This window comes from Chamaea fasciata, unplaced genomic scaffold (assembly GCF_029207755.1).
Source record: "Chamaea fasciata isolate MVZ Bird 193981 ecotype frontalis unplaced genomic scaffold, bChaFas1.0.hap1 SCAF_5, whole genome shotgun sequence".
Taxonomy (NCBI): domain Eukaryota; kingdom Metazoa; phylum Chordata; class Aves; order Passeriformes; family Sylviidae; genus Chamaea; species Chamaea fasciata.
Window position 1 is genome coordinate 12,596,601 of NW_027094090.1, and position 21,606 is coordinate 12,618,206.

General features: G+C 39.3%; 1 protein-coding gene across 1 annotated transcript in view; it reads right to left on the reverse strand.

The window, feature by feature from the left end:
- The window catches only part of RELN (reelin), a gene marked incomplete at its 5' end in the record, with an annotated part of 251,119 nt that overhangs the window by 163,672 nt on the left and 65,841 nt on the right, over window positions 1-21,606 (reverse strand). The window contains one exon of the mRNA XM_066184512.1: window positions 408-478. Coding sequence (XP_066040609.1) covers window positions 408-478 — 71 coding nt within the window. The remainder of the gene's footprint in view (window positions 1-407; window positions 479-21,606) is intronic.

Below are 21,606 nucleotides of genomic sequence, written 5' to 3' on the forward strand. Positions count from 1 at the left end.
CCTACTTTCACAAAATGGGATGGCAGATTTTTCACAAGGACATGTGTAAGCTGGATAGTAAACTAAACTTTTGCTGCAGCCATATTGCTTAAAGTTAATATAGTGAGGGGTAAAACTCACCTTGTGGTTCTAACAGAAAAAAAATGTTGGCTATTACAGGCTGATTTCAGGCATGTGCATAATGCTTCTTAAAGTTCTGTATATTCCCCACCACTTAGTAGAGAGGAAAAGTGAGATTCCTGGATAGATAATGGGAAGTATGAAGCCAAAGAGACTCAGTTTCAAGAATGTAAATAAGATCCTTATGATGTTTTCTACAGAATAGCTTTCATGAAGAGTAACATTGACATGCAGGTTCAATGGAAAACCACATTGCCAGATATTTTTAGAATTATGGTGAGTCTTACCTCCCTGTTCACACAGCTGTTGTGCTAAGGCATCCTTGAATATAACTTGGCCCCTGTGAGTAGCTGTAGCCCTGTGAACATAAAAAAGACAACAATAAATAATATAAACTTATTTTTATATGTATATCTTTATGTGTGACTAATTAAATCAGAAGTCCCATTCCGTTTTCTTTCTGTGTTCTTTTTTGTACTCTTCTAAATTTATACAATAATTTGCAGTGATTTGTTGTTTGTTTTTTTTTTTTTTTGTGCATTGCAAAAGAAAATTGCTAAACCAAAATGGCTGGCATGTAATGAAGGATGTCTTTGACATATATCTGTAGTTGCACATAGAGTTTATATATTTGAGGCCTCAAAAGTTTTGCCTAAAGAATAATTAATTCCCATTAGTGACCCCAGTAATATACCACAAAACTTGTCATTCTGTTTCCTTATGATCAGGTAGAAATAGAATGCAATGTGATTTGTTTTTCTCTTACAGAGCTCTCATGTTAGTAACCATTTTACTTTCTTTCCAGTTGCTCATTTAATCCTTTTCCAAGTGCAGTGCTTCACAACATCAGTTTTATATCAGAGATTCCAAAACCTTTCAGTATTTGCAAGTGTTATATTAGAAGTCTTATTTCTTTCAGCCAAAGTTTTTCCAAGATCTGTCTAGACTCATACACTCATACACAGTCTTCATACATGTCCTTAACCTTTCTCCAATTAATATTAATGGGCTAAGTATAGATCCATGTGAAGTCCTTGAAATAGCCTCTCAGTTCAACAATAAGAAGTTGAAAGCTACTTTGTGAGTGCAGTTTCTCAGCCAGCAGTGTCCCCTGTCTAATGGATCATGCCTAGCTTGCTTATGAAATGTCAGAAAAGACCAGAACGGAATGGTGTGAAAATGAAAATCAAAATGCGTTATATTTTTCTTGGCTACTAGTCCAGTTACCCTGAATATCAAGAAAAATAAAAGTCACACATCTATTACTAAATTTTTCATATACAGTTAATCCTCAGGGTAAAACCCATCTTCAAACTGCCAGAGTACAAATAAGAGCGAACAAAACTTCCCTGGAATCTACTTTGCTTTCTGTACAAGTAGAAAAGCTCTATTTACACCAATGTGTGTGTCCTGAAATGCAAAACTAAGGTCACCTGATGCTCCTAGGGCTTTTAGACACTCTCTTCCTCTGCCAGAGGAAGGAGAGCTGTGTTGTCTTTTCCGTCTTGGACTTTCAGAGGCAGATATAAAGCTGGTGCCTTGCCTTACCTGGCAGTGAGAGTATTTTGGCCACAGTCCCATGACCAGTGAGAGGTTTTGGTGGCACACCCTGCCATGTGCCCTATTGAAATTATTTTAGGATTTTCAGTACTTTTATAAAATACAGCAGAACTTCATGCCATAGTTCTACAATAGCATTTCTATATCTGCTGACAAGAGCAGCGACCGTGCTAAGTACAGAGTAAAACAAAAACAATTACACTGCCCCAGCACATAAAGGCAAGAGAGCTGAGGCTTTAAGTCTAATTTAAAAATATGAATTAAAGTATTTATTTAAGCTCTGTTGTGATGAATATGCATGAAACTATGATTACGACATACATTTCTGCAATTTAACACATAGATGTATTCAGTCATGCAAGTCAGAATTTGACCAAAAAATCTCCAAAATCAAACATGTGCCCAGAGTTCTTGAGAAGGACTGGATATGTTGGCTTTCCCTGGCAGCTGAAATAGCGGGGCATCCCACAGCCAGCTTTGTGGCCAATGCAGCACCAACAGACATGTTTTGCATATGTGTTTCAGTGTGGGAATTCCATGTATTGAGCTTCCCTGGCTCAACATACAAGAAAAAGCCACACCTAAGGCACAGAAGGTATTTTGTTCAACAGTTCTATACCCCAAGCTGTCAGGATGGAAGAGAGGACTCTTTGCAGACAGTGGGAAAGAAAACTTTTATTAGCAGCGAACGAGGACTTCTGAGATGCTGTTTGTGCAACAGCCCAGGATACAATTCAGAATGTACACAACAACAATGGCAACCAGAGCATTCCTTTATGAGGCAGAGAAGAGCAAACTCTTGGAACACAGACCACATGCAGAGGAGAGCTTGAGTATGCGTCTGAATGCAAACAAATACCAAGTAATACCAATAATAGCAAACTGTACTGTTTACTGGATCTCTGCATGCGTGTGAGAAAAAGGAGACTTGGGCAGAGAGCCAACAACCAGTTGAATGATCGGCATCTCTCTGCGTCTGTCATCCCTTGCTTGATAATGCAGACTAAGAGCCAATTATTGCTGTTCCATAGCAGGAGTGATCTGCACCCTGGGGACAGGAGTGCAGTGCAGAAGGGGCACTGCTTGCTGCAGCATGTGCTCACATCAGATTTGTCCTGCCATGGGCATCAGCAGCTTCAGAGACTTGTTAAGGGTGTTGCTACTGCCGCTTTACCAGTATCATGTGCTCCATTTTCTCTGTATTTATGCTTTATTAATGGAGCAAATGAAAATAGTGCAGCACAATTAGGCAGGAACTGAGCTACTTCTAGAAAGAAGTTCAAAATACACTTTTTCTGTATTGAGCTTTCTTTGTTGGTGATGTTCCTACCTTACAGGTGAGATTCACAGAACAGGATCAGAATTTGGATTCTTTTCTTATAAAGGCATGTAACATATCCAAACTCATTTCAATTCCTATATTCACACTCCAGTCTAAAAACGACATAATATTTATGATAATCATTACAAAAATAATACTGGCAATGCCTGAAAGAGACTCCGCTAAAGAAAGAAAATTGTTCATCTATTAATTCTGGGGTTTTGCTTTTGTGACATATCCGGTAAGTGAATGTTGTGCTTTTTTGAAAAGTTTCTATGCTGTCTTAAATGTAGTTTAATATTGCTTAGAGGAAGGGCACTTACTAACTACTATTTGGTGTTACTCCACAGCAGTCTATAGTCCCACTCTGACATTGTCTGCATTATTCCCAGATAAAGGGCAAGTGTCTAATCAGATCTAATGTGTCAGCCAGCCAAAAGGCAAGATGCATGTTTGGTATGTCCCCAGAGATAATTCCAAGTAGGAATTAATCTTTACAAAAGGATGAGAAATAAAAGAAAAATGGAAGAGAACAGGAACTTCCTGACATGGTAAGTGAGAGCTCTGAAAGAAAACCAACTTTGAGGTAATAATATTCCTCTTTATATTAACCTCACTCTTCCATTAGCCTAGATGTATTTTTGTGCTTGGGGCTATGCAAGAGGGGATGAACTGCTTACAGAGGAATAAAGAGGTCTGAACACAAAAAGACGACATCAGATGCCAAGGCTTTCTGGCAGTTCAAGGCATTGCTAACCCCTACTTCAATTACAGCAAATTTTTTTTAAAAAATTCCTTCCTAAACCACAACTATTTGAGTTGAAATCAGATGCTAATAAGGACTTCCAAATCATCTGTCACTGAATGGAAGGAAGGAAGGAAGGAAGGAAGGAAGGAAGGAAGGAAGGAAGGAAGGAAGGAAGGAAGGAAGGAAGGAAGGAAGGAAGGAAGGAAGGAAGGAAGGAAGGAAGGGACTTGCTGATTCTCTACTTAAACTATTTATAAACCATGTCACCTGTGGAATGGGGCTTGAAGTGCCACCCTGCACAAGTGCCAACAAGCTGAAAAATGCTTTGCAAGTGCAGTATTGCCAGCTCCTCTGAATATAGCTCCAGTAGTATCAATTTGTCTCCTGTGTGATGACACAAATCATCCCAGGTGATTTGGGAGGAACAAGCCCAGAGACACTTCCATATGATAGAGTCCTCCCTCCTACCTGATGTTGACTGGATGCAGCAGGCTGAGCTGTGCATCCAAGAGCAGAGTACCTGGCCCGGGCCTTCCCCTGGAGCTCTGGGGTTCACATGCTTCGTGCTCGTTCTGCCCTTACACAGATGCTTGGCCATCTGCACCTTCCCTAGTGAAGGAAGGCACTGGGACAAATTCATGTGAGAGGGGTCTTCAGAAAGGCTCTGAATAAAATACCTCATCTCATCATGCACTAAAAAAGGTTTTCTACAGGATCAAAGAAAAGGAGGTTATTTCTTACTGGCACTAGCAGAGTTTAACCTTGTGCCAGCTGCTAATGTTTAGAGGCTGCTTCTGCTTGAGGAAATTCAGGGTGACTTCCACAACACTGGCTCCAAGAATATCAGTGAGTGACTTTATGAAGCTGAGACTGGTCTTCCCCAGCCCCACAGTGGTGCCCCTGAAATCAGGTCTGATGTCAGCACAGACTGTGTTGCTTCCCCACCGCTGTGGGGGACACAGTGTATGCTGGGCAAGTTATGAGCCTGGGCTGAAGCAGAAAATAATGCATACCCAATGACTGATGTTGGTTTTTTGTGTTGCAGTATCTCATAGTTCACATCGGCCTCACATGGATTGCTAACATGTTCTTGTTAACAGGTTGCATTTAAAAGAGAGTGTTTTGGCTCAGGAGAGCACAGGCAGGAGGTTATATGGGACTGACCCTTGTGTGCTGCCTCTGCCGCTTGGCTGTGCCAGCTCCATCTGTGGAAAGGATGCACAGCCACACTGCCCAGAGGTGGATAGTTGTCCTCCTTGTGCAAATAAATGGGTTTATTTTTAATTCATTGTTAAATTTGCAAGACCATCTCTGTAGTGTTGTCTTGTTTAACCCACTGCCTTTAAAAAATATATTCTCTTCCAATACTGCCCGATAAAGGGATCTATGAATAAAATAACTTGAAAGCATGACGGAGAAGAGGCCTTCTGGAACATGGGGCTGGGTTGTGCACAGCCTTTCGTGGTGGGAGTGTGAACCATTTTCTTCCAGTGCCCTGCAAAGATAGTTTATTGACTGTTTACTGTGTGTGGCAGGAGGTGAAGTCAGGCTGGGGTGCATTTTGGGTTGTGTTTCCTACCAGGGCTGGAACCTTCAGTGACAATTTCTTCAAGAGCAGTGAGACCAACGTGTTAAACCTGGGAGATGATGCTGGTTCTGGTGCTGGGGCCAGTAAGGAAAATGCACAGAGCACTCGTGGCTGCTGAACCAGAAGGTACTTGGGTGGGAGGCTTCCATCTACTGGTTAAATGCCTCCAAGTTGTTATTTCAGTTTTCACTTGACATGCAAGTTCAGTCTAATTAAAGCAGCAGAAATGAGATCTGTGTGTTCTGAAATACACATTTTGACTCTGCTTTTCTCTCCCTGTCCCCAATGGTTTCCTCACTGAGATGTTATAGAGAAAGTCATCTGTCCTGACCATATTCAGCTGAAATTTTCAGGGAAATTTGGCAAGAAAGATGCAATTACTTATGTAGACATTTGTTCAGGAGACTGGAATTAGCACACTTGCTCTAAAAACCTCAATCAGAGGTGAAAATTCTTCAGGGGGAAAGGACTAAAATGGCCAGCAAAAGACAGGGTGTGTGCTAGAGGGCAAAAAACAATAATTTCACTTGGGGCAACAGTCCTGAGCTGAAGTTTGTGCTTCATATGAGTACATTATGCTCACAACTTATTTCATGGGTGAGCCTTCACATAGGGTAAATGCAAGAGGAACAAATGCCACCCTAGTTTGTCTTTTGTCTCTGAATTTATCTCTGGGGGCTGCACATGTGGGGAAAAGTACTCAACTCAACCTAAAGGTTGATTAAAGACTGATTTAATAAACATATAAGAACTTCAAACTTAAAACAAACATTCCTAAATAGAAAATAAATGAAAAGGGCCTATAGAAATTTAATTCCAGTACCTGAAGGGGAAGATGGAGAGGGACTTCTTATACAACCATGTGGTGACAGGACAAGCAGGAATGATTTCAGACTGAAAGAGGACAGGTTTAAAATAGACATTAGGAAAAAAATCTTTACTGTGGGAGTGGCGAGGCACTGAAACAGGCAGGCCATTCTGTGATTCTAGTCTAGATTCTATAATTATAATCCATATTATAGAGGATGGATCTAACACTACAACACTGGAAACAGAGGGGTGCACAGGCACATCCAGACACTACATGTTACAATTTATAAGAATCCTTTTTTGTTGTCCTAAAGAACAGCAGACTTTTCTTTGGTTGCAAGGTGCATGTATAAAAGATGGAAGCACCTTAACAATTTATATACCTTATAAAAGAGGTAAAAAGTAAGACTTCCCATTTTAAATTGTATATAAACACATTCATTTTCCTTTCTCTTCTGTCTCAGAGAATAAAAAGATGTAGGTTTTTAAAAATCCTGTCTAGTTTTATGTGACTGGAATGATTAGAGCTTCTTGCTAACTGAAAGCAGATTACGACAATACTGTCTTCTCAGCTACAGGAAATCCAACATTTTCATTAGTATTTTGCATTGTGCGATTATAAAGAAAAGCAAATTCTATTTTTTCTACACTTGAAATAAAGGGTTATTCCAGTGGCATCTGCCAAGCAGAGAGCTCATATAAATAATAGAACAAGCATCCATTGTCTCTCTACTGACACAGTGCCAATAACTAGGTCCCTGTTTTCCACCTTTTTCAGTCTTTGGGAGAAGACTCTGTCCTCTTTTTAGGTTTTGCAATCTATTGTACTTTATTATTTGGTGAAACATCAATTGGATGAACTTTAGGTTTTTGATGCATTGAATATTTATAGCTATTTGAATTCTATATTTAACCCTAAGTTAATGAATATATTACAATTTTTTTGGTATAAAAAAATACTGCTTTTCCTAAATTTTGCTTATGTAATCTTTTAAAGCCTATATTAAATGAAGATTGAATTATTCAATCACCTAAATTATCCTTCAAGAACAACAAAACCTTTGTCGTTTCTGGTAGGAAAAGAAACATTGCAGTTACCATGAATTTGAAAATTCTTGAAATCTCTAAACACAGAGGTATTAAGTAAATGGACTTTCAGCATGCTTCTACAATGACCCTTTTCTTAATAAAATGTACTAATTAAGTTTGGCAGTGCTGATCAGCTGGAGGGAGTTCAGCAGAGGCCACAAAGATGGTCTGGGCTGGAGCCCATACTCTGTGAGGAGAAGCTGACAGAGCGGGGCTCATGCAGCCTGCAGAAGAGATGACTTTGGGGGGACATGGCAAGAGCCACCAAAGGAACTTGTGCAGTTCCTCTCCATCATGGCTGTATTTTAAAACCAGACTGGATTAAAGTCCTGAGCAACCTGGTCTGGCCCTCCTTTGAGCAGGATTTTGGACTAAAGACATCCTGAAATCCCTTCCAGTCTGCATTTAACCACAGAATACCATTCTAAGGTGTTGTATATCTGGTGAAAGCAAAGAAATGAAAGCAAGGTTTGCATCTAATTAGATTAATCATTACTTGAGAACTGATTTTCACAGAACAAAAGAATTAACCAGTTCATTATGTTTAACACTTTGCATAAATATCTGTGATATCGATTCTCCCCAGTCATGAGTTTATGGCTGGGTAACTAAGAGTATCCAACCAGAAGTACCAAAGGTTTTCCATGATCTCAGAAAACCAGGAGTTAAAAGGTAGTTGATGCTCTGGGGTTTTCTGATGTGGTACGCTTTTAAATGAAAGCTCAAAATAAGTAACATACTCAGCTAACACAGTGAGCTAAACTTAAAAAGATTAAAAATTAAAAAGAAAAATCTGAAACAGCATATGAGATGCTGGGATGAAAGCATTAGTTTTAAAAGATCCTAAATAATGGGGAAAAGGATGATTGTAATGCCACCTTTTCAGTTCACTGCTCTCATGCCATCTGTACTCACTATCCATTTCCTAGTTAAGGTTTCCCCAGTCTGCTCTACCCTGATTTAGCTGCCCACTGCTCCCAAAGGACATTGTCAATAGCCATGGATAAGCTGGACCTCATAAAAATCTGGAAACTTATCCCCTGTATTTGCTTTACAACCCCCACAAAGTAATCTTCAATAGCCAAATTAATTCCCTTTCTTAAAAACAATTAATTTCAATATTAATTACAGATATGTAACTGCTGCATCCACAATGTGCAAGCCAGCTCGCAAGGGAAGGATAAAACCTGCCTCTTTAGTCTAATGCTAGAAAATAATACACCAAAAATCAGAATTTCCACAGCCTGCACCTCACAGCACATGGGGCAGGTTTCCCTTCCAAAAGCTTCATCAAACTCTGAAATATTATACTCCTTGTTTAATGTGTCTTTGCACTCTTCTCACCAACCTAAATATTTTCAGAGGACTAAAAACCAAATGAAACAGGGTAATCTTTCACAGACTGATCAAAACCAAACTAAGAGAGAACGTGGTACAGTTGTTAGTAAAAAATTGTTATTCTTACTGTGAATATGGCGAACCTCTGGAAAAAAACCTGCAGGATCAGTAATCATACAAAGGACAGATATTTCTCCTGCATGGTTTTTAATTTTCATCCAGATTTATGAGTTGGAAGAAAGCATATATCCCTGAAGACCATACCAGCTTACAAATAGAAATAGGCAGGTGAAATATTGCCTTAGGAGAGTAATTAATTCCATCAGCCACCAAAAAAAAAAAAAAAAAAAAAAAAAAAAAAAGAAAAATCTGTGAAGTATCCCAGAACTCCAGAAAAAAGAAGCAAGTGGAATGGCATTATATACACAGCACAAACTGGAGAGATGATGGTGTGGAGCCCTGGCAGGAGCTGGTTGTACTAGTGAAGGGTAGGAGGTTATTTGGGGACCTTAGAGGTGTTGAAGGCAAGATTGATGTGTAGTGTGAGTGCCCCTGGAAGTACTGTGGTACCATTGGGTACTGCTGTCCAAAGACGTAGGAAACTTGGATCCATGGATCCTGCTGCTCATGGTTTGGCCTTTCTTCAACATGGACGTTTTTCAGAGACGCCCATTAGAGGGCTGTTTTAGGGTTGGGAATAAGAGGCAATCAGACACGTGGATGCCTAAATCACATCCAGCCTTTCCCACCTCAACCAGAGAGATCAAATTTAAAAGAGAAAAATCTGTTCTCTGTGTCCTTCCACAAGTCCTGTTCTCCAGCCCTGCTTTCCAAACCAGCAACTTTTAGCAGCTCTTAGGGCTGAGCAAAGCTCCTGAGCTCCCCTTGCAGGGTGTTAGCAATGGCTCAGCATCCCTTGGTGTTGGCTTCCAGCTGTGCTGTGGGTGGGAGCTCTCTGAGCCACAGCTGGGGTCAGGACCCACCCTCTGTCCCTGCTGCCAGCTCCAGAATTGTTGAATTCAGCTGCTTCTGAGTTATGGGCAGTTTTTCCTTCTTCCATCCAGGAAAACATGGCCTGCCCAGAGACTCGTTGTCAGACCCCGGAGAGGATCATAAGAAAATCCAGTCTGGAAGGGACCTCAGGAGGTCTCCAGACCAACCTGCTGCTCAAAGCAGGGTCAACTACATTAATAAAAAACAAACAGCTCTGCTATACCTTCTACCACATTGCCTAACAGCACATCTAGGCTCACAGTTCTGGTAATTGTGAATGCTTTTGCCTAATAAAATAATAATAGGATTATCAAAATTATGTGAAACAAAATCTGAACTTCACCTGTGTCAGTCGCTTGACACAGGCATAAATACACTGAATTTACAACTCATTTGGACAGCAGCCTCCCATATAATATACTGTTCCAACAATAATGAGTTTGAATCCATGTTTCTCACTAGGAAACAATCCATGATTTCTCTTATTCAGAAACAAATTACCTGCTAAGTTACATTGCTATAATATCTCCTTTAGATACAGTGTGGATAATAATTCTTTAAACCCATTATTAAAAAAGACATCAAAGTCTAAAACCTTTCTCTTAAAGTAATAATGAAGAGATTTATAACCTTAGCCTCGAAAGAAACCGGAGTAACAGAGAATCTAAGCAACAGTGTAAGTACTTCCAGAATAGATGGTTGCTCTTGCTGTTTTATTACTGACTAATTTTTCCTGAGCACAGATTTGTTTTCTGTAGTCTCTGGCAGAATGAGCACAACACTGGAATGAATCGTTGCAGGAAAATATCCTGTTGATGCCCTGAGATTCTTTAGCATCAACACTGGATTCCTTATGTCCCCGGTGAACAAAAAAATGGCAATACTGGGTGAAACACAACCAGACTTCAACTCTTCATTTATTTGCTAATGATGGTTTCCTATCAAAATGAATACATTGGGAATTCCGTTCAGTAAAGTTGCCAGGAAGGTGAACTTTTCAAATACACACAAATCATTATTGCTTTTTTTACATGAAATATTGCTTGGGAGCTCAAATTCCCCTGTCTGGAATCCCAAATTCCAAGTACTACAGATGAAGGCATTCATCGGAGACTTGCACATCTGCTGCTGTACACAACAGAGTGGTGCTAGAAATTAGAGAAATTCATCTGTAATTTGTGTAGCTAAGAAGTTTATGGTTGATTAATAAAACATCAAACTCAAGCTAACACTTAACGATAAAAGAGGCTCTCTACTCATAACTGGTATTCTAATGGGGTTTTCAGAGTGATACAGTTTTTAAGATTTTGTGAAAATACTGCATCAAGTAAACAAAAACAAAGAAATATGGCTTTGTTCTTGCAAATATCTCCTCTTCAACTGAGGAACTATGGGTAGTAGGTCCACTGCTGCCTTTAGTCCAGTTCCCTCTACCCTTATGGAAGGGACACTCCCCATGAGCTGCCTGGGATAAATTCACAAGTGTCACACTAAATTGAACAGGTTTTCTAAAACCTTGGTTTTCTGAGCACTCTCTTTGTCAAAAATATCCAACGTATTGGTGCCAGACAGAGTTCCCTGGAATGGGAAGCAGCGACATCCCATGTGCGACATAACTCCTCCCAGTGCAGTCTAAGCAAAACTGACCAGACTAAGGATGGATTCAAAACAGGTACTAGATTTCATGAAAAGTTACATAAAGGTACTACAAGTGTAATTAACATTTTCCCATTTTGAATGACCATCAGGCATCTGTTGACCTCCGGAAAAAAAAATCCTAAGTCTGCACAAAGAATGGCTGAAATCTTGAAAAACTACAATGGAAAAACAGCATAACATAAGCTAGAAGGTGCCTTATTGCTATGAATGGGATGGATGTGGCAGTCAGTCAAAAGAATTGAAGCAAGACCCATCAGAAGGATAGAACAACCAGCAGTAAGCTGTTCACTGGTAAAGGTGTGTGGATGACAGAGATACAATTATAAATTTAGAAGAAAATAAGACAAATCCGAGAACAGCATCTCAAACAATGTTGTAAAGATAGCAGCACTCACTGTGCTGTACCACTTGTTTGGCACAGGCTGAGAAAACAGGCAGACTTCATCCACTGGCAAAGATAACTCTATGTTATTCCTCTACAAAACTGTTAAAAACAGTATATTGCAAACAACAAATAAAATGTTTTAAAAAACAGCTGATGATGTGTGGCTTTTAGCTTCCAAGTGCATCCATACCTGAGGATCCCTCAATCAAACAGCTCACAGTAAGTTTGGATTCCTTGCATGACATTAATGCCCTTTGAAAATATATATTTAAGTGTATATATATTTTTAAAATTTTTAATTTTATTGACCTGAGGTCAATCCCTTGCATTTAAACTAAATATTTGGGTTTATGTATTAATAATACTCAGTGGATACATGTTAACATGTACCTTTTAGCTTAAGAATTTCAAATGGTCTATTTATTTCTATCTCTCAACATGTATTCCACTTGACCATTGTTCTGCTTGTACTATTGACTTCATAATTCCTAAACTAAGAGATAGAGAAAGCATTATAAATATTTTACATACTTTTAGTAAACCAGAACATGAGTCTTTTCTGAGTTCCCATTCACAAATCTTTTGATCTGTGCTTACCACAGAAATTTACAGGCTGTCTTGCTGAAGAGAAATACTGTCCTTTTTTGCAGCTGTCAGTGGTGCCATGGAAAATTGTTTCTCGATACTTCTCATGCTGATACTTGGTCTTTTGAGGGGTTCACAGTAAAGAACTTTGACCTGCTTGTTTTAGGAAGCCAGAATGAAACTGCCTTTTTTTTTTTCCCCTAGGCTATTTCACATGCCTCATTATGCACAACAAAATACATTAAATTTCAGAAAATCTTTGCTTTAAATTTCAGAAAATCTTTGCTTTTCAAATTCCAAGACTTGTCCTGTTGAATGGGATTTTAAATGAACCACACCTACATTTCTTAATAATCTCTTTAAAATACTAGGCATGGCTTGAAAAAACATTTGTACCAATTAACACTTCTGAAACTTGTATCAAAATAAATGAGAAAATGCCATTTTAATTTTGGGGAACATACTTTAAAAAGATCCTGTTTAAAGCCTTGCATTCCTGAACTCAGGAATCTGTGTCTGCATTCCTGGTGTCAGGTATGCTGAATGATGCTGCTTCATGACTTCATGACAAGTAAGGGTTTATTTTGTACTGGTTTAACTTGATGTATTTTCCTGTGCCCCTCCACACAGCAGGAGCTCGTACACAGTCATTCCACACCTGAAGTAAGGAGAAGTGAATTCTGAGCCACAGAAAGCTCATCGCTTGCAGCCACACTGGTACCATCTTTCTCTTGGTATCCCAACTCCACCCCCTCCTGGCTGAGGAGGTGTTTGCTAAAACGTGTGGTCAGATGGAGCTTCTTGCCCAGCTTGAGCTTCCTCAAACTCTATCCCATTTGTATATATTAATCCTTCCCAGTATGGTCCTTTATATTCAGACATCCAAGACAATATTATTAAAGATGGCTAAGCTGTTGTCAGCTTTCATTGGAATGGACCTAAAAGTTCAGAAATAATTAATTCAGGGAGAAAGAGGGATGGACAAACAGCATTTTCTCTCATCAACATCCTATGCTACATAAAATTGGATTTCCCTGCATGTTTTGTCTTTCTGTTTTTCACTGACATGGGCACCTTTTAATGCTGGTGACAGAAAATTTTAATATCAGTGACTGGAAACTGGACAGTTGCCCAGGGAATGGATCTGTACTGTGTCACCATGTACAGCACTTACTCCTTTTACAACAGCACCCTCCTGACCAAAAGACACACAGCATAATGAAGAAAAATTACCCCAGTCACTGTTATTTCAGAAGTACTAGTAAATGAAATGAGCTTGCAGTTAATTCTAGCACCATTAACCTCTGATCCTAAACGAGCTCTGTGGTCTTGAGCACATTAATGACATTAAGTAGGTACATGACAGCTCTGTGCTGAGCACCCTTTTGCCCAGCCTGAGGATGCCATAACTAACAAGATATCCATTTTCTTTGCAAAACTGGGCAGAAGATGTTCCAAACTACTCTGCTGCAGTTTGGACATGGCTGACAGCAGAGATGGGAGAGGTGCCCCATGTGCTGGAGGGAAGACCTGGAAATCTCTGGGCCACAACCTCCTGAAAGCAAAGGACCCCTCAGAGGCCACACACCTTCCCAAAACACACCTTAACATCACCCAGCACAACAATGGGAGGGAAGGCTGCTCGATATCAGGTGGTAGGATGAAGCATTTTTGGAAGATTTGTGTAAAACACTAACAGGAATTTCTAATTTCCACATACAGATTCCTTTTGTTATAGAACAGTATCTAAGTTTTGTTTACAAACTGAGTAGTTACAAGTGTACTATTCCAACTTATTTTTAAGTGAAAATTTAAAAAAATCCCAACAATCTCTTTCTCCTTTGTGTAAAAAAACTTCATCAAATGTTTCAATTGATTTTTTTCTCTTGCTCTAACAAATCGTAGAAAATATTAATGAAAGGGCACACAGAATATGGCATGAAAGCTGGGACAAAAAGGCCCTGAAGTCTAATTTATCTCTCCCTCTCCAGATCTAAGTTATTTGTTTTACTGTCCTTAGTTTCCGCTGAGAACAAATGTTTAAAATACTGAAAAAAAAATAATTCGTTTTCACAAAACATTTTTTTTCTAGTTTTATGTGTAAACATTAGTATTCTCCCATTAATGTAATTCCTTCCAGCCATTTAAAATACATGATGACTATTTTGTTAACTCCAAGAAGTGTCAAAGAGAACATCCCACATCTTGCAGAGAAGTGAGGAGAAAACTTCTAGCAAATGACAGCCCTAGTTCCTGCACAATTAACACTTTCAGTAAACTGTGTCCTAGGCACAGATATTTAAATCTTCTTGCTTCAAAATTGCCATTATATATGAATGATACTGTCAAGAGTTCATATGTACTTGGAGTAATAGTGAGGTGAAAGTGCATTTTCAAGTCAGTGCTAATCCTAAATTTAGGCTTTGTAAAAATAATTTTTTACAAAAGTCAAAGGGAAAAGAAATATTTACATAAAATTTATTAAAAAAGTAAACAGATACTAGTTAAAAATTCTGACAGGTTTTTCACTGCTCTGGATTTTAATGTACTAATTCAAGAGAAATTTAAATAGTTAAGAAAGACTAAAATAAAAGTTTATTTATATTTCTGCTTAGGAGTAAAAAGAACAGTTAGAAATACTACAAAATATTGGATTTTTAAAGTGTAATTTATATAGTTAACGATTGTATTTATTGCAGCGAATAGGCAAGACTTGTCTTTAAATTTATAGATTCCCTTGAGAATAGTTTTAAGTATATTCATGTAAATATATTCCCTTTTGGCTTGTGGTAAAAATAATGATAGCATTTGCACCCAAATATACAAAACCAGAAATGTTATTCACTTGACAAACTGCACTGTATTGCTATCTATTATTCTCACAGAGAACATAAGGGCATATAGAGAGGGTCTGAAATGCAATCAGAAGAGGTATTGTAAAGCATATTTTTGACACCATCTAGCCCAGCCTACACTTAAATGAGAGATTGGTGCCTCTTATGAATTAAACATAATCTTGATTTATGTTCTGTTACCCTTGTATCAAAACCCGTAGTTCCAGAGCAATGTCACTGTGAATTCATTTAATGATATTGATGATACACCTAACGCAGAGAATACAAAGTAACAAGCAGTGCAGAGTATGGCTTTATAAATCACTCGTACCGAGCATTAGGCAATAAATAACAAGCCATTAATTCACTCTAAATTATGCTAAAACATGAAAACTACTTGTGCAGCAAATTATAAATACCTGCCACTTCTAGTAAAAACGTGAAACTTCTGACGAAGGAGTTTTATCAAATCACAACATACATATCGGACTTCAAATTAAACGGGTTTGAATTCGTCCTATCTTTAAAAAAAAGACACAGATTGTAAAAACAATATAGCAGTTAACTGATCCTTAAGGCAGCCCAAGAACCCAGTGCCTCAAACCACTTCCAGCACCTGCATTTCATCCCTGTGATTCTCAGGTTCCTGGTTTCACAGGCAACTTTCCCAACAAATAGGAGTGCTGCTGCAGCTCTGCAGCTAAAATGAAGCTCCAGGTCCTGAGAGCTCTTGCCCTGTGAGTTGTCAGTATCACATGTGAAGCTCTCATGTCCTGTGTATACACCAATACTCAACACAACACCATCCTGTGCATGGGACTTAAAACAGCATAATCTGGTCTGAGATTAGGAAACATTTTCCTTGAGAGGATGTTTCCATTTCAAGTGTTGGCTTTTCTGCAATTACCCAGCACCAGCTGAGTATCTTTTTGTCTGTGTCTAAGAAATGGTAAAGCAACCTCCAATTATACTTACTGGTTAAAAGTTTTTGAACCCTTTAGAGACCCAAATTTGTACGGTCTACAATTCATGGGGTAACAACTGTAGAGCTGGATTATGACCCTCTTGTCATGAGCAATGTTATGAATGTAACATCCATAAAACAAGTAAATAATTATAAAACAAAAAAATATTGTTTATTATTATTAAAAATAATAATAAAACAAGTCGTTTTATTCCCTGGGAATCATCTCTCTCCCTCCTTGCTGGATCTGCTAAGGGCTACAAGGGACAGGATGAGAGAAAAGGAATTGTGCTAAAAAGAGGAAGACTGGAAACCTAAGACATCTGGTTAATGGACCACACATGACCATGCTGACTGAAGCCCAGATCTTTCAGGACACTTAGCCTGGCTAGTCAAAAAACAGGGAAAAAAGCAGTCTGATAATTTGTATGCAACTGAACTTAGAGTGGCTGTTTTATTCCTCCATTAATCTATTAACAAAATGTTCTATTCTCCTCTTAAAAAGACTGAGAAAGATGAAGGCTGAGGCTGAGTGCAGGAGATGGACACTGTCCCCATTTCATTAAATGAAGATAAAACCTTTTCATGATCACTTTTTACCTTAGTTACCCAACAGCACTTAAGTAAAAGAAATAAAATTGCTTGAATTATTACGACAATGTCAAGCCTTGGTTTGGGCTTCCCCAAACTGTTTTGGCTCCTCTATCTCTGCTCCTCTCCCCAGTAAACCATAATCTCCAGTACTGAGTCACCTCCTCACCTGACATTTTGATAGCAGAAATTTGAGGATTGCCACAGGCACAGACATGCCACTAAAATGAAACAAAACAGCTCTGTATGAATAACAAAGTAGACTTTCAAGGGGTTTTACTTTTCCCAAGTTTCTGTAGGCAAGGTGCTGACTTTCTGCATGAAGTCTTCCCAGGCATGTCTCAACCTGCACCCCTAAGAGCTTTGCTGTCTCATCAAAAGCTCGCTGCTCTTTTCTATTTCCCAGACTGTATTTTTGTATCCCCACCCATTTCTGTATTTCCCAAAATAATCTTAACAGTATGCCAATGAGAAACACAGCAAACAGTTCTTTCTAACTATCTCATCTGGAATTATATCTCCCATTTTAACCTTTCCTTTGAAAAGAAACCACTTAGTCTAACATTGTTTTAATGACATTTTTAGAATAAAAATGTAATTATACTCTGCATATGTGAACCTCAATGCTAAAATTTAGCTTCATCTATCCATAACTGTGCATCAGTTGCTGGGAGACCAAAAATTATGCTACTCACTGTCTTTTGCTTTGTATTTCAACAGCCTCCAACAACCCTCTGCATACTAGCGTAGACATAGTACTTTTGCTCTTTAATTTGTTTCAGTGATTGTGTGAGCAGATTGAGGTCAGTATAATGCCCTCGAAATTCCTAGTGGCAAACCACTTCTGTTATGGACATTAAATCTGAGATGCCCACAGCCCAGACTTTTCTACATGAAAATCACTGACTCTGACCCAGTTATCCAGCTTTGGCCCAGGTTATTCTATTAAAAAAATGTATGTTCCAAAGAAACACATTGGCAGTAACTTACATATTGCAAACATTGGACACAGGCAAAGCATCAGGATACCAGTCTGTAGAGGCCAGGCTCAACTGTAACATTCATCAAAATAAAGTTCTAAAGTATAAATACAGACTTTCCATATGGACAATGACAGCCCAAGCCATTACTGGTCTTCTATATACCATCTCAGCTATATTTCCTAATTCTCACAAAACCCTGAAATTAGGTACTGCCAGCAGTAAAAGTTACACTTCTCATGTTTTGGCTAAGTAATATCTAAGCAACTAGTAATAACTAGTGATAACAAGAAATAACAGCAATAACTCTGTAGCTGAAGACAGCTATTCTTAATTTGATATTATTTTGCTGGAATTGCTGCTGATTTAACTTTGCAGACTCCCTGAATCCATAACTCCACATCCATGCAGCAGGCAGTCAGCTTTCAGGGGCGCATTGTTTGGGTGTGCTGCCCAGTCCTGGCTGGAAGTGCTCTGGTCTTTGGCAAGTGCTCACTGACAGTCAATCTGCAGGAATGCACAGACATGAAAGGTATTATTACATTGCTATTTGTTATGCTAATTTTGTTAAGGGCCTGTCGGAATTTCATTATAAACCATATTTTCAAGGAGCTCATAAATCAACCATGAAATGTATTCTGTGCTCACACTTTCACAGACTGAATAAGACCCAATGACTTGATTTTGCCAATTTAAAGGGGAAAAAAAAGAGAAAGAGGGTTTATTAAAATTCTATTTATTAATTTTTCAAGCATAACTTGAAAATTTAAAGATACTATTAAAGCACTGCTGAACAGAGCACTGCAAAGCTTCCAGTTCCAGCACTTGCAAACACTGAGCTGCGCTTATTCGATAATTTTGTTGCTGTCTGAAAATCTAATTAAACTCATGAAAACTTAATAAACTTGGCTAATATCCCTGTTTTGGCTGAGGTTTGTATCTCTCCCTTTCTCTTTGTCACTGCGTGTTCAGTGGTCCTGAACCTTCCAGCTTCACACAAAAAACTCCATGCAGCTGAGAGCCCCAAGATGTGCTACAGCCTTTGGAGATCCAGGGCACACACAGCTCCAGGATGGGGGCTCAGGTCAAAGGGATCATTGGCTGCTCTGCCCTGGCCTTGGCACTCCATGGTAGCTCCAGTTGGGAATTCACATTCCAAGTCACATCCTGCAGCAGAAAATCCCTGCTGCCAAAAGTGAGACAAAAACCCAGCCCTGAAATCCAGCCTGACTACCTGTGAGATAGATGGGCATCAAGAGCAGTGAGTTGCTGCTGCAAAGTAATTACTGTTACCAAATTAAACTACTGCAACTAAACTGCCTTTACCAACCACTGTAATAGCCATCCAAACAATAGTCATCTATATCACCTTTCATGACATCAGCCTCCAAAGTACTTGCTTATGATTTTTTAAATTTATTTTTATTTCTTCTCTCAGTCTACAGCACGTGTAGCCAAAAGTACTTCAGAGTTCTGAACACAGTCACAACCAGCAAACCTAGCTACTAGTTAGATGCCTGGTGGGTTACAAATCAACAACAGAAATATCCTTACAAGTACAAGTTAACATTCCTGACATATCCTAAACACTGGCAAGGGTGATATCTGTTTTATTTTTATTCTGTTCAGCAAATATATACTAAAAACTGCAAATAGTCCTCCTGTGAGATGCTTTGTTTTTGTATCACAGCAAAGCATTAAAAGATCAATCCTTAAAAGCTTAACAACAAAAAAGACCAAGTGCAATCTACATACACTGAAACTAATTACTTTTATGACAATCTACTTATCCACCACATAAGTCTGGCAACCTAATACATGAATTCCCAGAGTCTTAGTGTCTACAGGTTGTGCCATATGGCAAAGCAAAGATAGATTTAGATGTGATTTCAGTATCACAATGGTTATGTCTTTAAAGGCACAAACAATTGTACCAATACAAGAGGAATTAAATAATTTTAAGAAATTTAACATTAAATGATTTGCACTTTTCTGAAGTGACTCGTAGAGACCATAGTGCTCTGCCAGAATTATGAAATTTTTCACTGTTGATGGGTATGTTGCTGCCACAGGAGAGCTAAGAATGAACCTCATAAGAAAGAGAAAAACACTTGACATGGATGTTCTGTGCAATGTGGGAGAGGGGTTGAAAAACCAAACCAAAACAAAAAGATGAACAGTTTTGTTAGAGAAAATGCCAACAAAGAGAAATATTTGTGAGACCACATTTCATATTGCCTAATAAAAGACACTGAAATCCTTCCAGAGGCTAGATGAAATGTGAAATGTATCCTTGATGTACTTCTGAACAAGGACAGTGTCATCATGGATTCCAGATCTGCTTGCTCTCCCCCCATGAGAAGTAAAACTGACATTCCTCATCCATCTGCATGAACAATGGCTCTCAGTGACAAACTACTGGTTTCCTGTCAAGGGATACCTCATGTGGCTTTGAAAGAGAGAAGAGGATTGGAACACCATGTCCTCCCCTTCGCAGGCAATCTAACATGCTCATCTCTTCTGGTGGAAGAGTCAGGAGCCACCACAGTGCAATCATTGCCTCCAGTCCAGATGGGCAGAGATCTCCCAGCAGTTACAGTCACGGACAGGTCAGGCAGGAGAGAGATGTGAGCTACCGACTTCAGCTGACAGTGCAAGGAGCAACTCAGACAGAGAGAGTTGTCTTTTCCAACCCTTTACTCTGGGACTCTTGATGCTGAGAAGAATCAGAAAACAAAGTTCCCTAAGAAGTTAAAAGCTCCACAGAAACCCAGTGCCCAAAGCCACTGGAAGCCACTCCATTTTAAAGAAATGACATTTCATCATGTTAAATAACAGCAGAGCTCCAGCCTTTTGGAACGTTTTTTGAAACAAAAAAGACAACAATTTGCATATAAGTAAATAGAATGATGACCTAATTGCCCATACTATTCAAAACACAAAGTTCTGGGAAGGAACACTCGTAATCCACAAAACAGTGGCGGCTCCAAGAGCAAAGGAACAGTAGCTCCAAAGCTAGACACTTCACCCGAAGGAAAGGTCAGCTCTCCCTGGCAAGCAAGAAAATATCTGAACAGATTTCATGGCTTCTGGCAAACTAAAGTGTCACAGCTGAAATGTTTGCCCTTGCAGAAATCACAGTTGAAATTTTACATGACTTTCAGCATGATTCAAGTGCCTCAAGGGGATCAGGTGGTATGTAGGGCACATGGGTCTGGGAGAGCAGCTGAGGAAGCCCAGCTCTAGATGCACATGGGTGCCTCACTGGAAGATTCCCAGGTATAGGGATTCAGGTACACGTAGTTTTCACGCTTGATTAAGGGAGAGGGTCTCCCAAAATCTCAGAGGGGACACCAGTAACTGACCAGCCATGCTCCCATGTGTCTATAGGTCCTGAATCCAGGACCAAGAAAAGTGGCCTCAGTCACTTCACTAAGCCATGCATACACATGACCCTTTTCTCCATCTCATCAGTAATAAACCAAAAGGCAAAGCATTGAGCCCGGAAACAGCTGATATTGACTCAGTTCCCAACTTTGTCCAAGGTTGGTCCAAGGATCTCCCCTCACAGAACAGGGTTTTTGCCATTTATGTATGAGTTAAAAACTTCCATTAAACCCTGGCCCTGCATAGCTTCTTACAACCAGAGGAGGAAGTCAGAAAAACACCCCCAAACAACAACAGTGAAAAGCCTAGAATATAGAAAAGAGATCTAATATTTAATCCTTAATCCTTCCGTGGGGCCAGAGGCCATGTGTCTCTGTGTCCTACCATGTTGTACACAGCAGTGAGCTGAGCTCCCTCTCCTCCTCACCTAGAATGGCTCCAGGCAAAGCCTCCTACAATATTTCAGCTTTCTCCATCCACTTCCTAAAGCTTACGATGTGAGACTTAATGAGCATACCCACAGCCCAGCCAGGACAGGTGCCACCACTTCCAAACCCAAATTCAACCCTGCAGATGCAGGTCAGGTATCTCTGAGCCACAGTCACGGGCACATCATGCTGTGACTGGGTTTATAAACTCAATATAGCAGCAGAG